Source organism: Hyperoodon ampullatus, assembly GCF_949752795.1.
Source record: "Hyperoodon ampullatus genome assembly, chromosome: 3".
Lineage (NCBI taxonomy): Eukaryota > Metazoa > Chordata > Mammalia > Artiodactyla > Ziphiidae > Hyperoodon > Hyperoodon ampullatus.
In genome coordinates, this window is record NC_136916.1 from 95,834,138 (window position 1) to 95,850,249 (window position 16,112).

Sequence of the window (16,112 nt, forward strand, 5' to 3'; positions counted from 1 at the left end):
CTATATGTGAATTTGCAACAGAAGGAATGCAGAAACAGCTGAGAATCCAACTGCTTCTATTAAAGTCAGACATTAAAAATATAAAACAGGGGCTTCCCTGGTGGCGCAGTGGTTGAGAGTCTGCCTGCCGATGCAGGGGACACGGGTTTGTGCCCCGGTCTGGGAGGATCCCACATGCCGTGGAGCGGCTGGGCCCGTGAGCCATGGCTGCTGAGCCCGCACGTCCGGAGCCTGTGCTCCGCAATGGGAGAGGCCACAACAGTGAGAGGCCCACGTACCGCTAAATAAATAAATAAAATAAAACAGTGCCACTCCTTTCACTAAATTTGTTCTGGAAAATAGAATCATTTTTCCTTTAAAATAGGTTTACATATAATGGATTTATTTTTTAAATTTAATTGATAAATATGTTTTAAACTTCTCAATTCCTAATACACTAAATGCTGTCAATCGCTATATCACACATCAACAAAAGCTCTTGGGGTCCTGAGTCTCCTACATCCTCCCCACACCTTCAGTTACCCCTTGGCTTCTCTCTCCTCTTAGCAGCCAACTTTCTTGAGAGCTACTTTCCTCCCACTAGCTTCTCAGCCCTACCTTTGATCCTGAAACTGCTCTCACTGAGACCACTGAGGACCGCCTGGCATTTCATCCAGTGGACACTCCTGTGTCCTCGTTTTCCTTAGCATCTCAGCAGCATGACCCTGGCTCTCAGAAAACCACGCTCTCCTGTTTCTCCTCCTGCCTCTCCAGCTGCTTGTTCCCAACTCTTCTTTTTTTTTTTTTTTAAAGAAGATGTTGGGGGTAGGAGTTTATTTATTTATTTATTTATTTATTTATTTTTGCTGTGTTGGGTCTCTGTTTCTGTGCGAGGGTTTTCTCTAGCTGTGGCAAGCGGGGGCCACTCTTCATCGCGGTGCGCGAGCCTCTCACTATCGTGGCCTCTCTTGTTGCGGAGCACGGGCTCCAGACACGCAGGCTCAGTAGTTGTGGCTCACGGGCCTAGTTGCTCCGCGGCACGAACCCGCGTCCCCTGCATCGGCAGGCGGACTCAACCACTGCGCCACAAGGGAAGCCCCAGTATTCCTTTTTTTTTTCTTTTTTTTTTTGCTGTACGCGGGCCTCTCACTGTTGTGGCCTCTCCCGTTGCGGAGCACAGGCTCCAGACACACAGGCTCAGCGGCCATGGCTCACGGGCCCAGCCGCTCCGCGGCATGTGGGATCTTCCCGGACCGGGACACGAACCCGTGTCCCCTGCATCGGCAGGCAGACTCTCAACCACTGCGCCACCAGGAAAGCCCCCCAGTATTCCTTTTTAAGCAGTCTCTTCCCCACTCAGAATCCACAGGGGCCCCCAGCAACCCAGGAGGAATGCCTCCTCCACAGCATAGCTCACCAGAGCAGCCAGCAGGATGAGGTCCTGCCACCTGTCCTGCCCCATATCCCCTTCCCCATGCCACTCTGTCCCAGCTGGTCTGACCTTGCACCCCCCCTCTGGTACAAGTTGTTCCGTGCCTCTGATCACTAGAGACCCCCTCTCAGCCCCATCATTCCCTCCCCTGGAAAGCCTACCCTGACCTCCCTCAACCCCTCAGGGTTAAGAGCCCTTTCTAAGCTGAGTGCCCTATTCCCACCATGACACTTTTCATGCTGAATGGTCACAATTCAAAGTTCCTTGAGGAGGAGGATTTCTTCTCTGCTCTATCCCCAGTGCCTAGATCAGTGCCTGGCATGTAGCAGCAGCTTAGTAAATACCTGCTGAATGAATGGCTGGAAGTATGCGAGCCCATGTGCAGCTGGCAAGCAAACTTCCGAACCCCCAGCGCCATTCATATAGAGCATGGCTCTGCTCTGAGCACCCAGACTGGCTGTCTGGCCCTACCCTGGCATAGAAGGTGGCTGTCCAGGGCTCCCTGCCACCCGCTGCCTCCTCTGGGTGTGTTGTCCTAACCGAGCTCCCAGAAGAACCTGGCTGGACTCCACACTTTTCCCATCAATGGCCAAGACATGAGGCTGCCAACACATGGGCATCCTCCCCAGGCACAAGGGCCACCCAGCTTGGTCGGAGCTGACCCTGCTGGGGACACCCAGACCAAACCAGGGCACCAGCCACAACAAGAGGGGCAGCAACACATACCACACAGCATCCCAGTGTAAACTGAGTCTCAGAGGCTGAATATTTTTCTAGAGGTCACTGGGCAAGTGAGGGATGGGCTGGATTGGAGCCAGGCTCTACTGCTGCAAAAGCCTTGTCTGGGCCCTGCACCCATTCTGCAGGTCCAGGAGTAAAGGCTGAATCCACTGAGGGCCCACTCCCATTTGAGGAGCCCAGGGCCAGACTGAGACTTTGGGGGCTGGGATTTGCACCTGGAGGGCCAGGTTGAGGGAAGAGTAGCCAGGGGCAGGCAGATGGTGAACAAGCAGCAATCCAGAGGGTGCCCGGCAACTCATCCCTTCATGGGCTTGAGTCCTGGTGGGTCAGGGTAACAGAGAAGGCACAGCCCACACCACAGGCACAGGAGGCAAGAATGAGCACCTGGACCTCGGAAGTCAAAGGGCCACCAGGTCCTCCAGGCCTGCACTGTCAGCATGGTCTCACAAGTTGTCATCACCTTACCCTTTAAGCTCCTTTAACCCACATGGCTCCTTTAGCAGGAAGCCAGAGGTCTAGCCTCACTGTCAGGAAGAGGCAGCTGCTGACCCTGCAACTGGAGGAAGACCTGGTCTGAACTGCAAGCCCGGCAGCCCCTTCAAGGCAGCTGGGAGGAGACACAGGGTACCAAGTCGGTGGCAAGGACTCCTCACAGGCCTGCCAAGTAGAGCTGCCCAGGCTGAATTTGCCTGCCTCAGCGGGGGCATTCTTTGTGTGCACTAAGACGTGAATCGTGATCACAGGAGCGATGTAACCTGGTAGTCCTGCCTGCTCAGCTGCCCCCTCTCTGGGACAGAGGCATGGGGATGAAGAGGGAGCCCTTTCCCCTCTTATAAGCCTTCCAGGGCTTCAGCACCTCACTCACCCCAAACCCCCATCTGAAGAAAGAACCACATTCCAGCACAGCACCGATAATGAGATCAGTTTATGGATTATAGTATGGGACGGACTGGGAAGGTGCCAGGGCCTATACCGATGAGCTTCCCAGAAATAGACCGACAGACAGACAGGAGTGGCCCAGACAGACAGACAGAAGGACAGGGAAACAAAGCCAAATGGGTAAGAGGCCTAGGCCCAGCCTCAGCAGCTGTGTCTGGCCTCCAGATCCAGCTCTGCCCTGGGGACCTGGGGGATGAGCAGGGCCGGCAGGGGCCTCAGTTCTTGTAGGGCCCCCTCTCCTCACTCCCTCCTACCCTCACCAGCAAGCTGGGACCTTTGGCGGGTGTTGTTTCTGGGGCTAGGGAATGGTTGGTCTGGAGTGGGGGGCAGAGGGTCAAGGCTCTTGGAGGCTCCCTGGGGAGGTGGAGGCCTGGGTAGTATGGGGATAGCAGCAGCACTGGGGGGAATCTGGTCAGGCACCAGGCGCCTGGGGTGGGGCACCGCTCAGCAGGGCCCCTATATCTAGGGCAGGCCCCCCACCCTGCCCACCACACCAACATGGTGCAATAAATAAAGTTTCAAGTAGTAAGTCAGTGTCAGGTAGGAGATCTGGGGGCTGGCGGACAGGCAGGGGCTTAAGAGAGGCCCCTGTTGGCCCACCAAGTCTTCTCAGTGGGCTCCAGCTATATCAAGTCTGTCTGTGTGCACTGGAGTGGGGACCTGGCCCCTGTGTCCGTGTAGGGGCTCAGCCCCTCAGACCAGTGCCAAAGCCTGCTCAGTGGGGGCAGAAGCAGGGCAGCATGGTGCCTACAGCATCCACGATGGCTGCTAGGTGCTCGTCCTGTGCCTGGGGCCCACAGAGCTGCATGAAGTCTGCCAGGCGCAGCAAGTACTCAAGGTTGTGGCCAGAGAAGCCTCGGCAGGCCAGGATCTGCGTAGCGATGGCCTCCTCAGGCGCAGGGCCCAGGTAACCAGGGTTCTGCGGGGTGGCCACGTAGGCCAATGCCTTGAGTGGTTGGTCAGGGGTATCTTGAGGGTAGAAGGTGACCTCCTTGGTATCATAGCTGCCAAGCACTGCCTCCCGCACATTCAGGTACTTCAGGGCCTCATTCACCTGCTCACCTTGCACCTGGTACGCCACACCCCAAGTGCAGCCCTAGGAGAAAACATGGGCACTGGGGTCAGTCACACAGCTCCTTCTGGTCCCACCCCAGTACTGTGCTTGTAAGGGAGGTGGGCAGAGCGCCGATGAGCCCTCTAGTAGAGATATATCAAGCCCTCATCCTCCCTAAACACGGGTTGATAAGGTGGTCTAGCCCCAGAAAGAACAGAAATCCTATTCAGAGTATGGTCTGAGAAACAATGGCATCACCTGTAAGCTTGTTAGGAATGAGTTTCAGGCCACTCTAAATCTTATTAAAATCTGTATTTTAACAAGATCCTCAGGTGATTCTTATGAGAAGCACTTAGCTAGACCCACCCTTCCCCTCAGCCAGCGGGGCATCTAATCTAGCCTGCAGCCAAGGATCCACAAGCTCTGTCTGTCTGCACCCCTCCATGCTGGGTCTCTTTCTTGACTCTGGCACTTACCTCACGATCTTCAAGGAGGGTCACCACACGACCAGGCTGAGGAGGGAAGAGAGATTTTGAAAAAAAAACAAATTAGAAATGAGCTCTGCCATCATTGGTAGAGAAAACTCTTAGTAACCCTTCTGTCCCAGGCCTCAGAGAGCCCCACTCATCCAGGGGGATGATGCATAGATGTAACAAAAGTAGACACATGGCAGTGGCCCAGACTGATAATCAGAAATATTCATCAACACGGTGATCCACAGGATCAGCCTATAGCCATCACACAGTGACCCACTGGGCACACAAATTTAAGCCAAAATATGTAAGCAAGGTTTACATATTTCCCCCATCGGGACGGAGTCACCGTCTGCCCAGATAGACCCTGACATTCCAGGGCACCAGCGCGGTGCCCACTATCCTGTCCCCACCCCCGTCATTCACCCGGGCATGGGCAGATGCTCACCATCTTGTCGCTGCCCCGATGGAAGGTGTCTCCCTGCCAGAAGCGGCGGCTGTAGCCGCGCACGAAGCCCACACGGCTGTCGCTGTAGGCGAAGTCGGGCCTCCACACCAGGGAGCCGTACCCGAAAATCCACAACGCTTGGGAGTCGCAGTCGTCCTGGGGGTGCTGCGAGGGGGGCGGTGAGGCGGGCGGGGTGTTCTGAGCTGCAGACTCCTGCTTCATGGTGCCGGACACAGGGTCGGGCCCGGGCGGCCTCCGGGGCTTGTCTCCGGCGCGGGCACGGAAGGACCACAGACGTACCCACCTAGCCTGGCACCGCTTGGCTGCTCCAGCTGCGCTGCCCGGTCCGAGGTCCCCTTTAAACCCTCCGGCCGGGAAGCCCCACCCACCGCGGCCAGCAGCCGCGGTTAGTGGGGCGGGGCAAATTCCCTTTTGGCCAATCACCTTAGGATTGTGCTGCCAGGTTAACCGCGCCGCCCCCTGAATGGGTAACTGCGCGTCCTGCGCTGTCCCAGCGCGCCCGCTGATTGGTTCGGCTCCACCTCTGTGGCAAACCTGGCAGGAGTGATGCAACGGCTGGGGAGGTATCCCCAGCTCAGGCGTGCAGCAAGGACGCCCCAGATTGCGTCAGGCGGCCGGCAGTGGGCACGGACGAGGGCACCGGTCGTCTCCCCATCAGCCCCTTTACGGCTTGCCTTCAAGAACCATGGCGGGCCGGCCCCAGGAGGGTGTCTCTCAAGCAGTCCTGCCAGTGCACCTGGCCTAGTCACTGCCACCCCAGGCAGCACGGATTCTTTACCAGGTCCAGTGCAGAACACGTCCAGAAGGAGGGCTCTGGGCGGCGTAAATGCCCGTTTCTAGGGTTTCGCCTGGGAGCACATACTCTGGAGAAGCGTCCGAGGCACCTCCGCCTTCCGCACAGGTGCCTCACGCTGTTGGCGCGCGTGAGCAAATGGAGAAACTGAGTCACGGGGCTGACGAGGTGTTCTGCGGAAGCTGAGAGACTGAGTCAGACTGGGCGTTCAGAGCTTGCGGGTCACGTGAGGGCTACGCCCCAGGCCAGGTGTGGGACTTGCTGAACCCAAATAGGCTCCGGGAAAAGCCGGTCAGAGCGCTTGGAACTGCCGTTGTCACTTTGGCAGTGGTGTCTCGACGTGCGGAGAGAAGCCATAAAGACAGGAAAGTCAGGTCAGTCCTGCCCCAAGGCGATGGGTTTAGTTCTGTCCGATCAGGAGAGTGTTGCAACAATGGTTGGATTGATCTTAGGCACCGAGGTTCTGGGAGTGGAGGGCAAGGAGGGCCCAATTAAGGCCCCCCAGAGGGCTGTGAGCAGCTACCGGCCTTCGCCCTTGGCTACTGGCTTCCCAACCCACAGAAGGTCCGCAGGTCGCCTGGGGTTGACCCCCTAAGCAGCGGCCAGGGGAAAGGGAAACAGAGGCAGCAGAAGGCCTGCACCTCGAAGAACTGGCTCCGAGGGACTGCTGCTGAGGTCAGGGGACTGCTGATGAGGAACAGGGAGAGCCCTCTGGCAGGGAAAAGGGGCAGTATTGCTTCTCATTCGATTCTAATTAGATATTTAAACTAAAAATTATCTGCACACTTAAAGTAATCATTCCAAAGGTGCCTAAGATATAATCTCCAGTAGGAATGTTTCACTATGTTGTGTATAATATGAAGCTAGATCTTTAAAAACAAGTTATACATTAATATTAGTAAAAGAAATAATATGGAATAATATACATAAACTGTTAGCAGAGCCTGTCACCAGAGGAGGACTTTCCATATTAAATGTAAATATTTATGGAAAAGTTTGGGTTTTTTATAAGGAGCGTGAATTACTTTCCCCACTGGAAAAAATTACAGGCAAATGGTTGTTTCTGGTTATTCCTTTCTCCTTCCCTCCATTCCCCATGTTCACTCTCCCCTCTTCTCCTCTCTCTATCCTGTCTCCTTTAGTCCACCTCCTTTGCTGCTTAGGGAAAATATCCCTCCTCCATCTACCACCTTTGAGAGTGGGGTGGGAGGTGAGAAACTGGTATTAACACATTGCTGAAAGTATCTGAATTGGCACAAACAACGCTTTGAAAAAGCAGCTTGGTGATACAAATCAAGAATCATAAAATGTCCCTGCCCTTTGACCCAATACTTCCACTCCATGAAATTATTCAAAATATGGGAAAAGCCATATTCCTCAAGGTTTTTCAATGCATTGTTAGTTATTATAGCTAAAACAAAAGAAGAAAAGCTACTTAAATAACCAAAAACAGCTAAATGTTTAAGTAAATTATCCACGTGGTGGAGAAGTACACACATGTATACACGACTTGAAAATCCTGCAATAAATGATTAGTTACATAAATTTGATATAGACATAAAATTAAATCTGTGCAGTCATTAGAAACAATTATGTATGACTATACTTATTGACTTGGAAACCTATCTACGATGCATATATAATTATGTGAAAAACAGGTTATAAAATAACCTAAAATAACTTTTTAAACTTAAAAAGTATATATGTGTTTATTTCCAAAAAAAAAATCTAGAAGAACACATAAAAATGCTCAGTGATTATCTCTGAGTAGTAGGACTACTGAGATTTGCACTTTCTTTTTTATACCAATTCAGACTGGGAATTTTTTAAGAGAACATAAACCACTTATATTTAGGAAAAACAGGTTACAGTAAAAATCCATTAGGAAGGGCTTCCCTGGTGGCGCAGTGGTTGAGAGTCCGCCTGCCGATGCAGGGGACATGGGTACGTGCCCCGGTCTGGGAAGATCCCACATGCCGCGGAGCGGCTGGGCCCGTGAGCCATGGCTGCTGAGCCTGGGTGTCCGGAGCCTGTGCTCTGCAACGGGAGAGGCCACAACAGTGAGAGGCCCGCGTACCACCAAAAAAAAAAAAAAAAAAAAATCCATTAGGAAAACAATGTAGTGAACATGCTTGTGATTGCATAGTAAGACAAAAATGCAAAACAGGAACTATCACACGCATTATAATTAAAACGATTGGGATTTCCCTGGTTGCACAGTAGTTAAGAATCCGCCTGCCAATGCAGGGTACACGAGTTCAAGCCCTGGTCCGGGAAGATCCTATATGCCGTGGAGTAGCTGAGCCCATGCACCACAACTACTGAGCCTGCGTTCTGGAGCCTGCGAGCCACAACTGCTGAGCCTGCGTGCCGCAACTACTGAAGCCCAAGCGCCTAGAGCCTGTGCTCTGTGACGAGAGAAGCCACCACAATGAGAAGCACACACACCGCAACGAAGAGGAACCCCCACTCGCGGCAACTAGAGAAAAGCCCTTGTGCAGCAACGAAGACCCAATGCAGCCATAAATAAACAAATAAATAATTTTAAAACAAAACTATTAAAACAACAAAAACAAGATCCATGAGGAAAAAGATGGGGCATCATATACTAATGATAGATGGATTGGGGTATGGTGATTCTTTTCTCTATTTTCAAGGCTTATGAAATGTAATTTTCAACAATAAAGAGTTACTTTTAAAGAGTAGTTAATGGTTCTTGGTGGCTCAGGGGCAGATAGCATATCAGAATCACCTGGGCAACATCTTCAAGATGCCCATTCTCTGACTTCCTCCCAACTAGACCAAAGCCCCAGGTTTAAATAACTCCTTTGGTGAGGTCATCAGTAACCAGCTCTTGCTCCAGGCAGAGTCAGGCACTCCTTCCTCTGTGCTCCCAGACCCCTTACCTCACTTCTGTCCCTTCCGCTTCATGCTTATAACAGAAACATTTATCCAGTGCTTACCATGAGCTAGGCAGTTTGCTAAGTGCTTTTACATCCATTCTAATTATAAACTTCTCCGCTGCTTTGTGAGGTAAATATCATTTCACAGATGAGCAGACTGGAACAAAGGAAATTTAGGTAACCTGCCACAGTGTCGCAGCAGCAAGTTGTATAGCCTGGGGCCCAAGGCAGGTAGTCCAACCCCAGAGCCTCCTTGTTGATGAGCATTTGACATCCTACCTCCCACAAAGTTGAGAGCTCCCAGAGAGCAGACTTCATCTTTGAAGGCCCAGGGGAACCAACACAGTCCTGGCTCATGGAAGGTTCTCTGCAAAGATAGGTAGAAGAAGTAAAGCTCTTGAAAAAGGCCAGGGCACCCTGGGGTTCAGAGGAGGAGGAATCCTGCGAGACAAGGGCTCAACCTTGACCCTCTCAAAATAGGAATCTGCACAAAAGTTGGCCCTGAGGTCTTGGCCACCTTCCCAGGAACTTCTCACCCGTTCCCATTCCTTGCTTATCCTTGCCAACATCTATCTCCTTCCCTCCCAGTGGGACACTCCCAGACAGTAAACCACCCACCCCAGCCAGTTCCTCTCCAACATCAGCAGCAACCATCCCATCTTTCCTACGAAAATCCCCTCAGGGAGGGGCTGCAGATGTCATGCCCACAGAGGTACCAGCTCACAAGAGGTGATGAGAGAGTATCATTTCCATCTTGCAGAGTTGCATATGATTTGCACATGATGTACACATGGCGTCTTCCTTCAGTGAAACTTTCCCAAATTAATCTTTCCTATTGTTCCTTCAGGTGGTCACTTCTAATTTCCTTATGATCTGTTCCTCCTCCTCATTCCAGTCACTGTAATCAACTCCTGGTGTTAGTGGGAACCACTGTCTGAAACAAGGGAAGGGTGCATTTTAGGAGCCAGGGGATCATGCGAATTTTTTTTTTTTTTTTTTTTGCGGTACGCAGGCCTCTCATTGCTGTGGCCTCTCCCGTTGCGGAGCACAGGCTCCGGACGCGCAGGCTCAGCGGCCATGGCTCACGGGCCCAGCCGCTCCGCGGCATGTGGGATCCTCCCGGACCGAGGCATGAACCCACGTCCCCTGCATCAGCAGGCGGACTCCCAACCACTGTGCCACCAGGGAAGCCCGATCATGAGAATTTATTAAGCTAAATGATGAAGTTGCTTCATGAAGCTGTTGATTCCAGAGGGATGAAAACCTTCTCAGACATGGGCTCTAAGCCCAGCTTGTCCAGATTTGAGCCTAGTTCCACCATATACCATCTGGGTGACCCCAGGCACCCTGTCTCTGGTCCTCAGTTTTCTTAACTGTCAAATTGGGAATAACAGTACCTACTTTGTAGGTTCTGATGAGGATTGAAGGAAATAAAACCTTATCCAGCACCTGGCATGTGTGAGCACTCAATACATGTTGCTCCATATTATTTTTACTCCAAATTTTTCACTTTCCTTTCTATCCAGGGTATTACCATGGTCTATGGTGATATGGTGATTTATAATAAGTACATATTTGGGTTTTGTTATATCATTTTTAATAAGCAGGTAATCTAGTAGTAAACTGTGTTCCTGAGTTCTGTGATCCACTCTAGCAAATTAATCTAACCCAAAGAGAGGGTCATAGGAACCTGTGATCTACAGCCATTCAGTTGGAAGGACAGGTAACACCTGGACTTGTAATTGGCATCTGAAGTGGGGGCAGTCTTGTGGGACTGATCTGTGGGATCTGATCCTATCTCCAGGCAGATAGTGCCAGGCTTGAGTTAAATTGTAGGACACCCAGCTGGTGTTGCAGAATTGCTTGTGGTGTGGAAAACCCCCAGGTCTAGTATCAGAAATGAAGTAGTGCTGGTAGGGGATTGAGAGTGGAGGAGATGCACAGAAGAGCGTGTTTTCCTTTGCCTGACTTCTCAGTCTGACACAGCTCAGAAGAACTGAGTGGGTCAGGAAAGCGACCAGGGTATTTTTTTTTTTTAGTATTAAACATTTTATTCAATTTCTTTTTTTAATATTTATTTATTTATTTTTGGCTGCATTGGGTCTTAGTCGCAGCATGCGGGGTCTTTCGTTGCGGCATGTGGGCTTCTCTCTAGTTGTGGCTTGAGTGCTCAGTAGTTGCTGCATGTGGGCTCAGTTGCCCGGCAGCATGTGGGATCTGAGTTCCCGGACCAGGGATCAAACTCGCATCCCCTGCATTGGCAGGCAGATTCTTAACCACTAGACCACCAGGGAAGTCCCCCAGGGTAAGTATTTTTGATTCAGTAGTGGAAGCCTCCAGCTCTCTCACCCTCCATTCTTACCATACAATTCACAGATTGTACCAGCAAATAGGATGTTAAATGAGAGTTTTTAAAAGGCAGAATAGGTGATAGTATGCCCCAAGCACACTATTTTTTAAATTGAAGTATAGTTAAGTTGCAATATTGTATTAGTTTTAGGCATACAACAGTAATTCAGTTTTATTTATGTATATATATATATATATATATATATAAGATTATTTTCCATTATAGGTTATTACAAGATACTGAATATAGTTCCTTGTGCTATACAGTAAATCCTTGTTGGTTACCTATTGTATGTATAGTAGTTTGTATCTTTTAATCCCATACTCCTAATTTCTCTTCTTTCCCCTTAGGTAACCATAAATTTGTTTTCTATGTCTGTGAGTCTGTTTCTGTTTTGTATATAGATTCATTTATATTATTTTTTATATTCCACATGTAAGTGATATCATATAATATGTCTTTCTCTATCTGACTTACTTAGTATGATAATCTCTAGGTGCATCCATGTTGCTGCAAATGGCAATATTTCATTCTCTTTATGGCTATTATGCCATTGTGTTATATATATGTATATATCTCACATCTTCTTAAACCAGTTGTCTGTTGATGAGCACTTGGGTTGTTTCCATGTCTTAGCTATTATAAATAGAGCTGCTATGAACATTGGAGTGCATGTATCGTTTTGAATTACAGTTTTCGTTTTTTCCGGATATATGCCCAGGAGTGGGATTGCTGGATCATATGGTAGCTCTATTTTTAGTTTTTTAAGGAACTTCCATACTGCTTTCCATAGTGGTTGCACCAATTTACATTGCCACCCACAGTGTAGGAGGGTTCCCTTTGCTCCACACCCTCTCCAGCATTTATTTGTAGACTTTTTGATGATGGCCATTCTGACCAGTGTGAGGTGATACCTCATTGTGGTTTTGATTTGCATTTCTCTAATAATTAGTGATGTTGAGCATCTTTTCATGTGCTTGTTGGCCATCTGTATATCTTCTTTAGAAAAATGTCTATTTAGGTCTTCTGCCCATTTATTGTTTGGGTGGTTTGGTTTCTTGATATCGTGTTATATGAGCTGTTTGTATATTTTGGATATTAACCCTTTGTCCGTTGCACTGTTTGCAAATATTTCTTCCCATTCCATAGGTTGTCTTTTTGTTTTGTTGATGGTTTCCTTTGCTGTGCAAAAGCTTTTTATAATTTTTTTTTTTTTTTTTTTTTGGCTGTGTTGGGTCTTCGTTGCTGTGCGCAGGCTTTCCCTAGTTGCGGTGAGCAGGGGCTACTCTTCCTTGCAGTGCATGGGCTTCTCATTGTGGTGGCTTCTCTTGTTGCAGAACACGGGCTCTAGGCTCATGGGCTTCAGCAGTTGTGGCATGCAGGCTTCAGTAGTTGTGGTTCACGGGCTCTAGAGTGCAGGCTCAGTAGTTGTGGAGCACGGGCTTAGTTGCTCTGCGGCATGTGGGATCTTCCCAGACCAGGGATCGAACCCGTGTCCCCTGCACTGGCAGGCAGATTCTTAACCACTACGCCACCAGGGAAGTCCCTGCAAAAGCTTTTAAGTTTGATTAGGTCCCATTTGTTTATGTTTGCTTTTATTTCTTTTGCCTTTGGAGACTTGATCTAAGAAAATATTGCTATCATTTATGTCTGAGAATGTTTTGCCTATGTTCTCTTCTAGTTTTATGATGCCATGTTTTATATTTAGGTCTTTAAACCATTTTGAGTTTATTTTTGTATATGATGTGAAGGAGTATTCTAATTTCATTGATTTTTAAAAAAATATTTATTTATTTGGCTGCATCAGGTCTTAATTGTGGGATCTTCATCGCGGCACACGGGCTTCTCTCTAGTCATGGCACGCAGGCTCCAGAGCACACGGGCTCAGTAGTTGTGGCATGTGGGCTCTCTAGTTGTGGCGCATGGGCTCTAGAGCATGCAGGCTTAGTTGCTCCGTGGCATGTGGGATCTTAGTTCCCCAACCAGAGATTGAACCTGCATCCCCTGCATTGGAAGATGGATACCTAACCACTGGACCACCAGGGAAGTCCCTAATTTCATTGATTTATATGTAGTTGTCCAGCCTTCCCAACACCACTCACTGAAGAGACTGTCTTTTCTCCAGTGTATATTCTTGCCTCCTTTGTCATACATTAATTGACCGTAGGTGTGTGGGTTTATTTCTGGGCCTTCTTTTCTGTTCCACTGATCTACGTGTCTGTTTTTGTGCCAATACCATGCTGTTTTGATTACTGTAGCTTTGTAATATTGTTTGAAGTCTGGGAGGGTTATGCCTCCAGCTTTGTTCTTTTTCCTCAGGATTGCTTTGGCAATTCTGGGTCTTTTGTGATTCCATATAAATTTTAGTATTATTTGTTCTAGTTCTGTGAAAAATGTTATTTTGATAGGGACTGCATTAAATCTGTAGATTGCTTTGGGTAGTATGGCCATTTTAACAATATTAATTCTTCCAATCCAAGAGCACAGGATATCTTTCCATTTCTTTGAATCATCTTCAATTTCCTTTATCAATGTTTTATAGTTTTCAGCATATAGGTCTTTCACCTCCTTAGTTAAGTTGATTCCTAGGTATTTTTTTTAAGTACCTTATTTTTATTTATTTATTTATTTATTTATTTTTGGCTGTGTTGGGTCTTCGTTGTTGTGCACAGGCTTTCTCTAGTTGCAGCGAGCGGGGGCTACTCTTCGTTGCAGTGCGTGGACTTCTCACTGCAATGGCTTCTCTTGTTGCGGAACATAGGCTCTAGGTGCGTGGGCTTCAGTAGTTGTGGCACACGGGCTTAGTTGTTCCGTGGCATGTGGGATCTTCCCAGAACCTGTATCCCCTGCATTGGCAGGCGGATTCTTAACCGCTGCACCACCAGGGAAGTCCAATTCCTAGGTATTTTTTTGACACAATTTTAAAGAGGATTTTTTTTAACTTTCCCTTTCTGATATTTCATTGTTAGTGTAAAGAAATCCAAGCACGCTATTAATAGAATAGTTGCTTGAGCAAAGAGAGGGATTTTCTTTGTATGCTTGGGGGGCTGCTAAAATAAACAAACAAATAAATAAAACAATCCCCATCTATGAGGGACTATATCTCCGGCAAACCACTGAGGTCCTTGGCCCATGTGCAAAAGGGACATAGGTCTCACCAATTCTCTGGCAAAAGTATGGGAAGGAGTAGCTGAATGCCTTGATACAGTCCACCTCAGAAGAGGGAGAGAAGAGAAGACAACTGCTCTGCTGGTTATACCAATTGAATCCAGAGCCAAGGTGGGGGAAGACTACTTGGTCCCCTGCCCACAAAAGCAGGGACTGTAAGGGTTCACTCACGTCCTGGCAGAGGGGCGCATGGGATAGTGGGAAAATCTGGCTCCTTGCCCATTTCTAGTTGCCGAGGAGGGAGGAAGACACAGCTGATAGGGCGCCCTGACCTCAGGCCTGGTCCTGGAAGGCGAGGGACCAGGGTTCCAACAAAGCATTGGGATGGTGGGGCCCCTCTCCCAACTCCAGGGAGAAAGAAAGGCGTAGTCTGTAGGGGCAGGAAGTGGCTGGCTCAGGGCTGAGAACTGCAGTGGGGAGCACTTCAGTGGAGTGACGGGGCTGCACAGAGGGGAGACCCATGGAGTCAAAGTCGAACATCAGACCCCACAGAAATGCTGGAGTGTGGTAGGACCTGGCTTTATAAGAGAACCTAGAAAAACAGCCCATGTGGAGAAGTATGACTGCACAAAATGGGCCTGACTGTGGAGGCAGACTCTGAGAGCCACGGAGGTAAAGCCCCTTAAATGACAGCAGCTAGGACACCATCCCCAGGGGCCTACTGCAAATGGGCAGATACCAGAACTTTTTGGATCTCTTTTATCAGAGAGTTAGAAGAGGACGCCCTGAGTGAAGGGAGTCACTGGTGGAGGTGAAACTGAACAGTCCAGGCATAGTAGGACGGGCCTGGCCCAGACATCTGCCCCTGTGGGAAAGGGAAAACAATCCTCTGACAGGTGCAGTGGCACACACCTGTCTGCCTACCCCCAGGGCCTCCTTTGCCTCCAGCCTGAGTCAGGAGGAGGGATCACTGGAGATAGACAGCTGGCCATGCCTGGCAGGGCTTTGGCTCTGCCCTGCAGGGGGTGCCATGACACAGGACAGCCTTGGGCCCAGAGCCGACCTGTTGCTAAATCCAGACTCCTGAGATGCTAGTTACCCTGTGTCTGACCGTAGCCACAGCTGGCTTTTTTTGGACCCTGCATCATGGCCTGAGAGGGTCTTTGGGGATGAAGGGAACGTGCTGAGCCCACTAGGGCCAAAAGCCACTTGTGGCGGATCTCCGAGGGGATGGGGACTCTTGAGGACTTGGGGTCCTGCTGTCACTTCCCACAGCCTGGGTCTCCCTTCCACTACTCCCCACATCAGAGGAGGTTGACCTAGACTAGTGGTGCTCCTTAAAGACAGGGACACAAAGAGAAGAAATGGTGGAGGCAAGCCGGCATCTCAGCTGCCTTCTTGGTCCTAGGGCTACTGCTGGGACTATCCAGCCAGACTCCAAGCTCCTCTCCAGCCCACCCCCATTCTGTGAGCTGGATTGTGAAAGCTCCCGAAAGTTGTTTGCTGGCATAAATTTAAGGATTAAACAACCTGTGGGGGGGGACTCGTTGCTCACAAATAGTTTTTCATACACTAACTCATTTCAACCTCATAGTAACGTGCAAGAAGTATTATGATCCTCTGAGAGGTTAAAGATAATTAACTAGACGGCCAGCTTCCTTGGGCAGAGACCATGTTTCATCCCCAATGCCTGACATATAAAAGGTGTTCAATCAGTGCGGAAGGAATGAAGAAATGGATGGACTTGTCCCAGGTCACCTGGCAATGAGAGGTGGTGCTAAAAGGGAGCTTCAGCCTCCCAACTCAAACCCGGTTCCCTTCCATTCAAGGTGCGGGCTGGGATGGGAGGGCGCAGAGGACCGCGGGGTGGG

General features: G+C 49.5%; 1 protein-coding gene across 2 annotated transcripts; it reads right to left on the reverse strand.

Annotated features, from left to right (window-relative positions):
* Positions 1 to 3,806: 3,806 nt before the first annotated feature.
* CHAC1 (ChaC glutathione specific gamma-glutamylcyclotransferase 1) lies at positions 3,807 to 5,288 on the reverse strand (the record flags this gene model as incomplete). Of its 2 annotated transcripts, XM_079700141.1 has the most annotated exons (4): positions 3,807 to 4,010; positions 4,146 to 4,187; positions 4,622 to 4,657; positions 5,067 to 5,288. In XM_079700141.1, 4 exons carry the CDS (start codon positions 5,286 to 5,288, stop codon positions 3,807 to 3,809), a joined length of 504 nt encoding a protein of 167 aa, XP_079556267.1. The 2 variants fall into 2 exon arrangements, with proteins under 2 accessions (XP_079556267.1, XP_079556266.1); XM_079700140.1 differs by having other exon boundaries at positions 3,807 to 4,187.
* Positions 5,289 to 16,112: the final 10,824 nt, after the last annotated feature.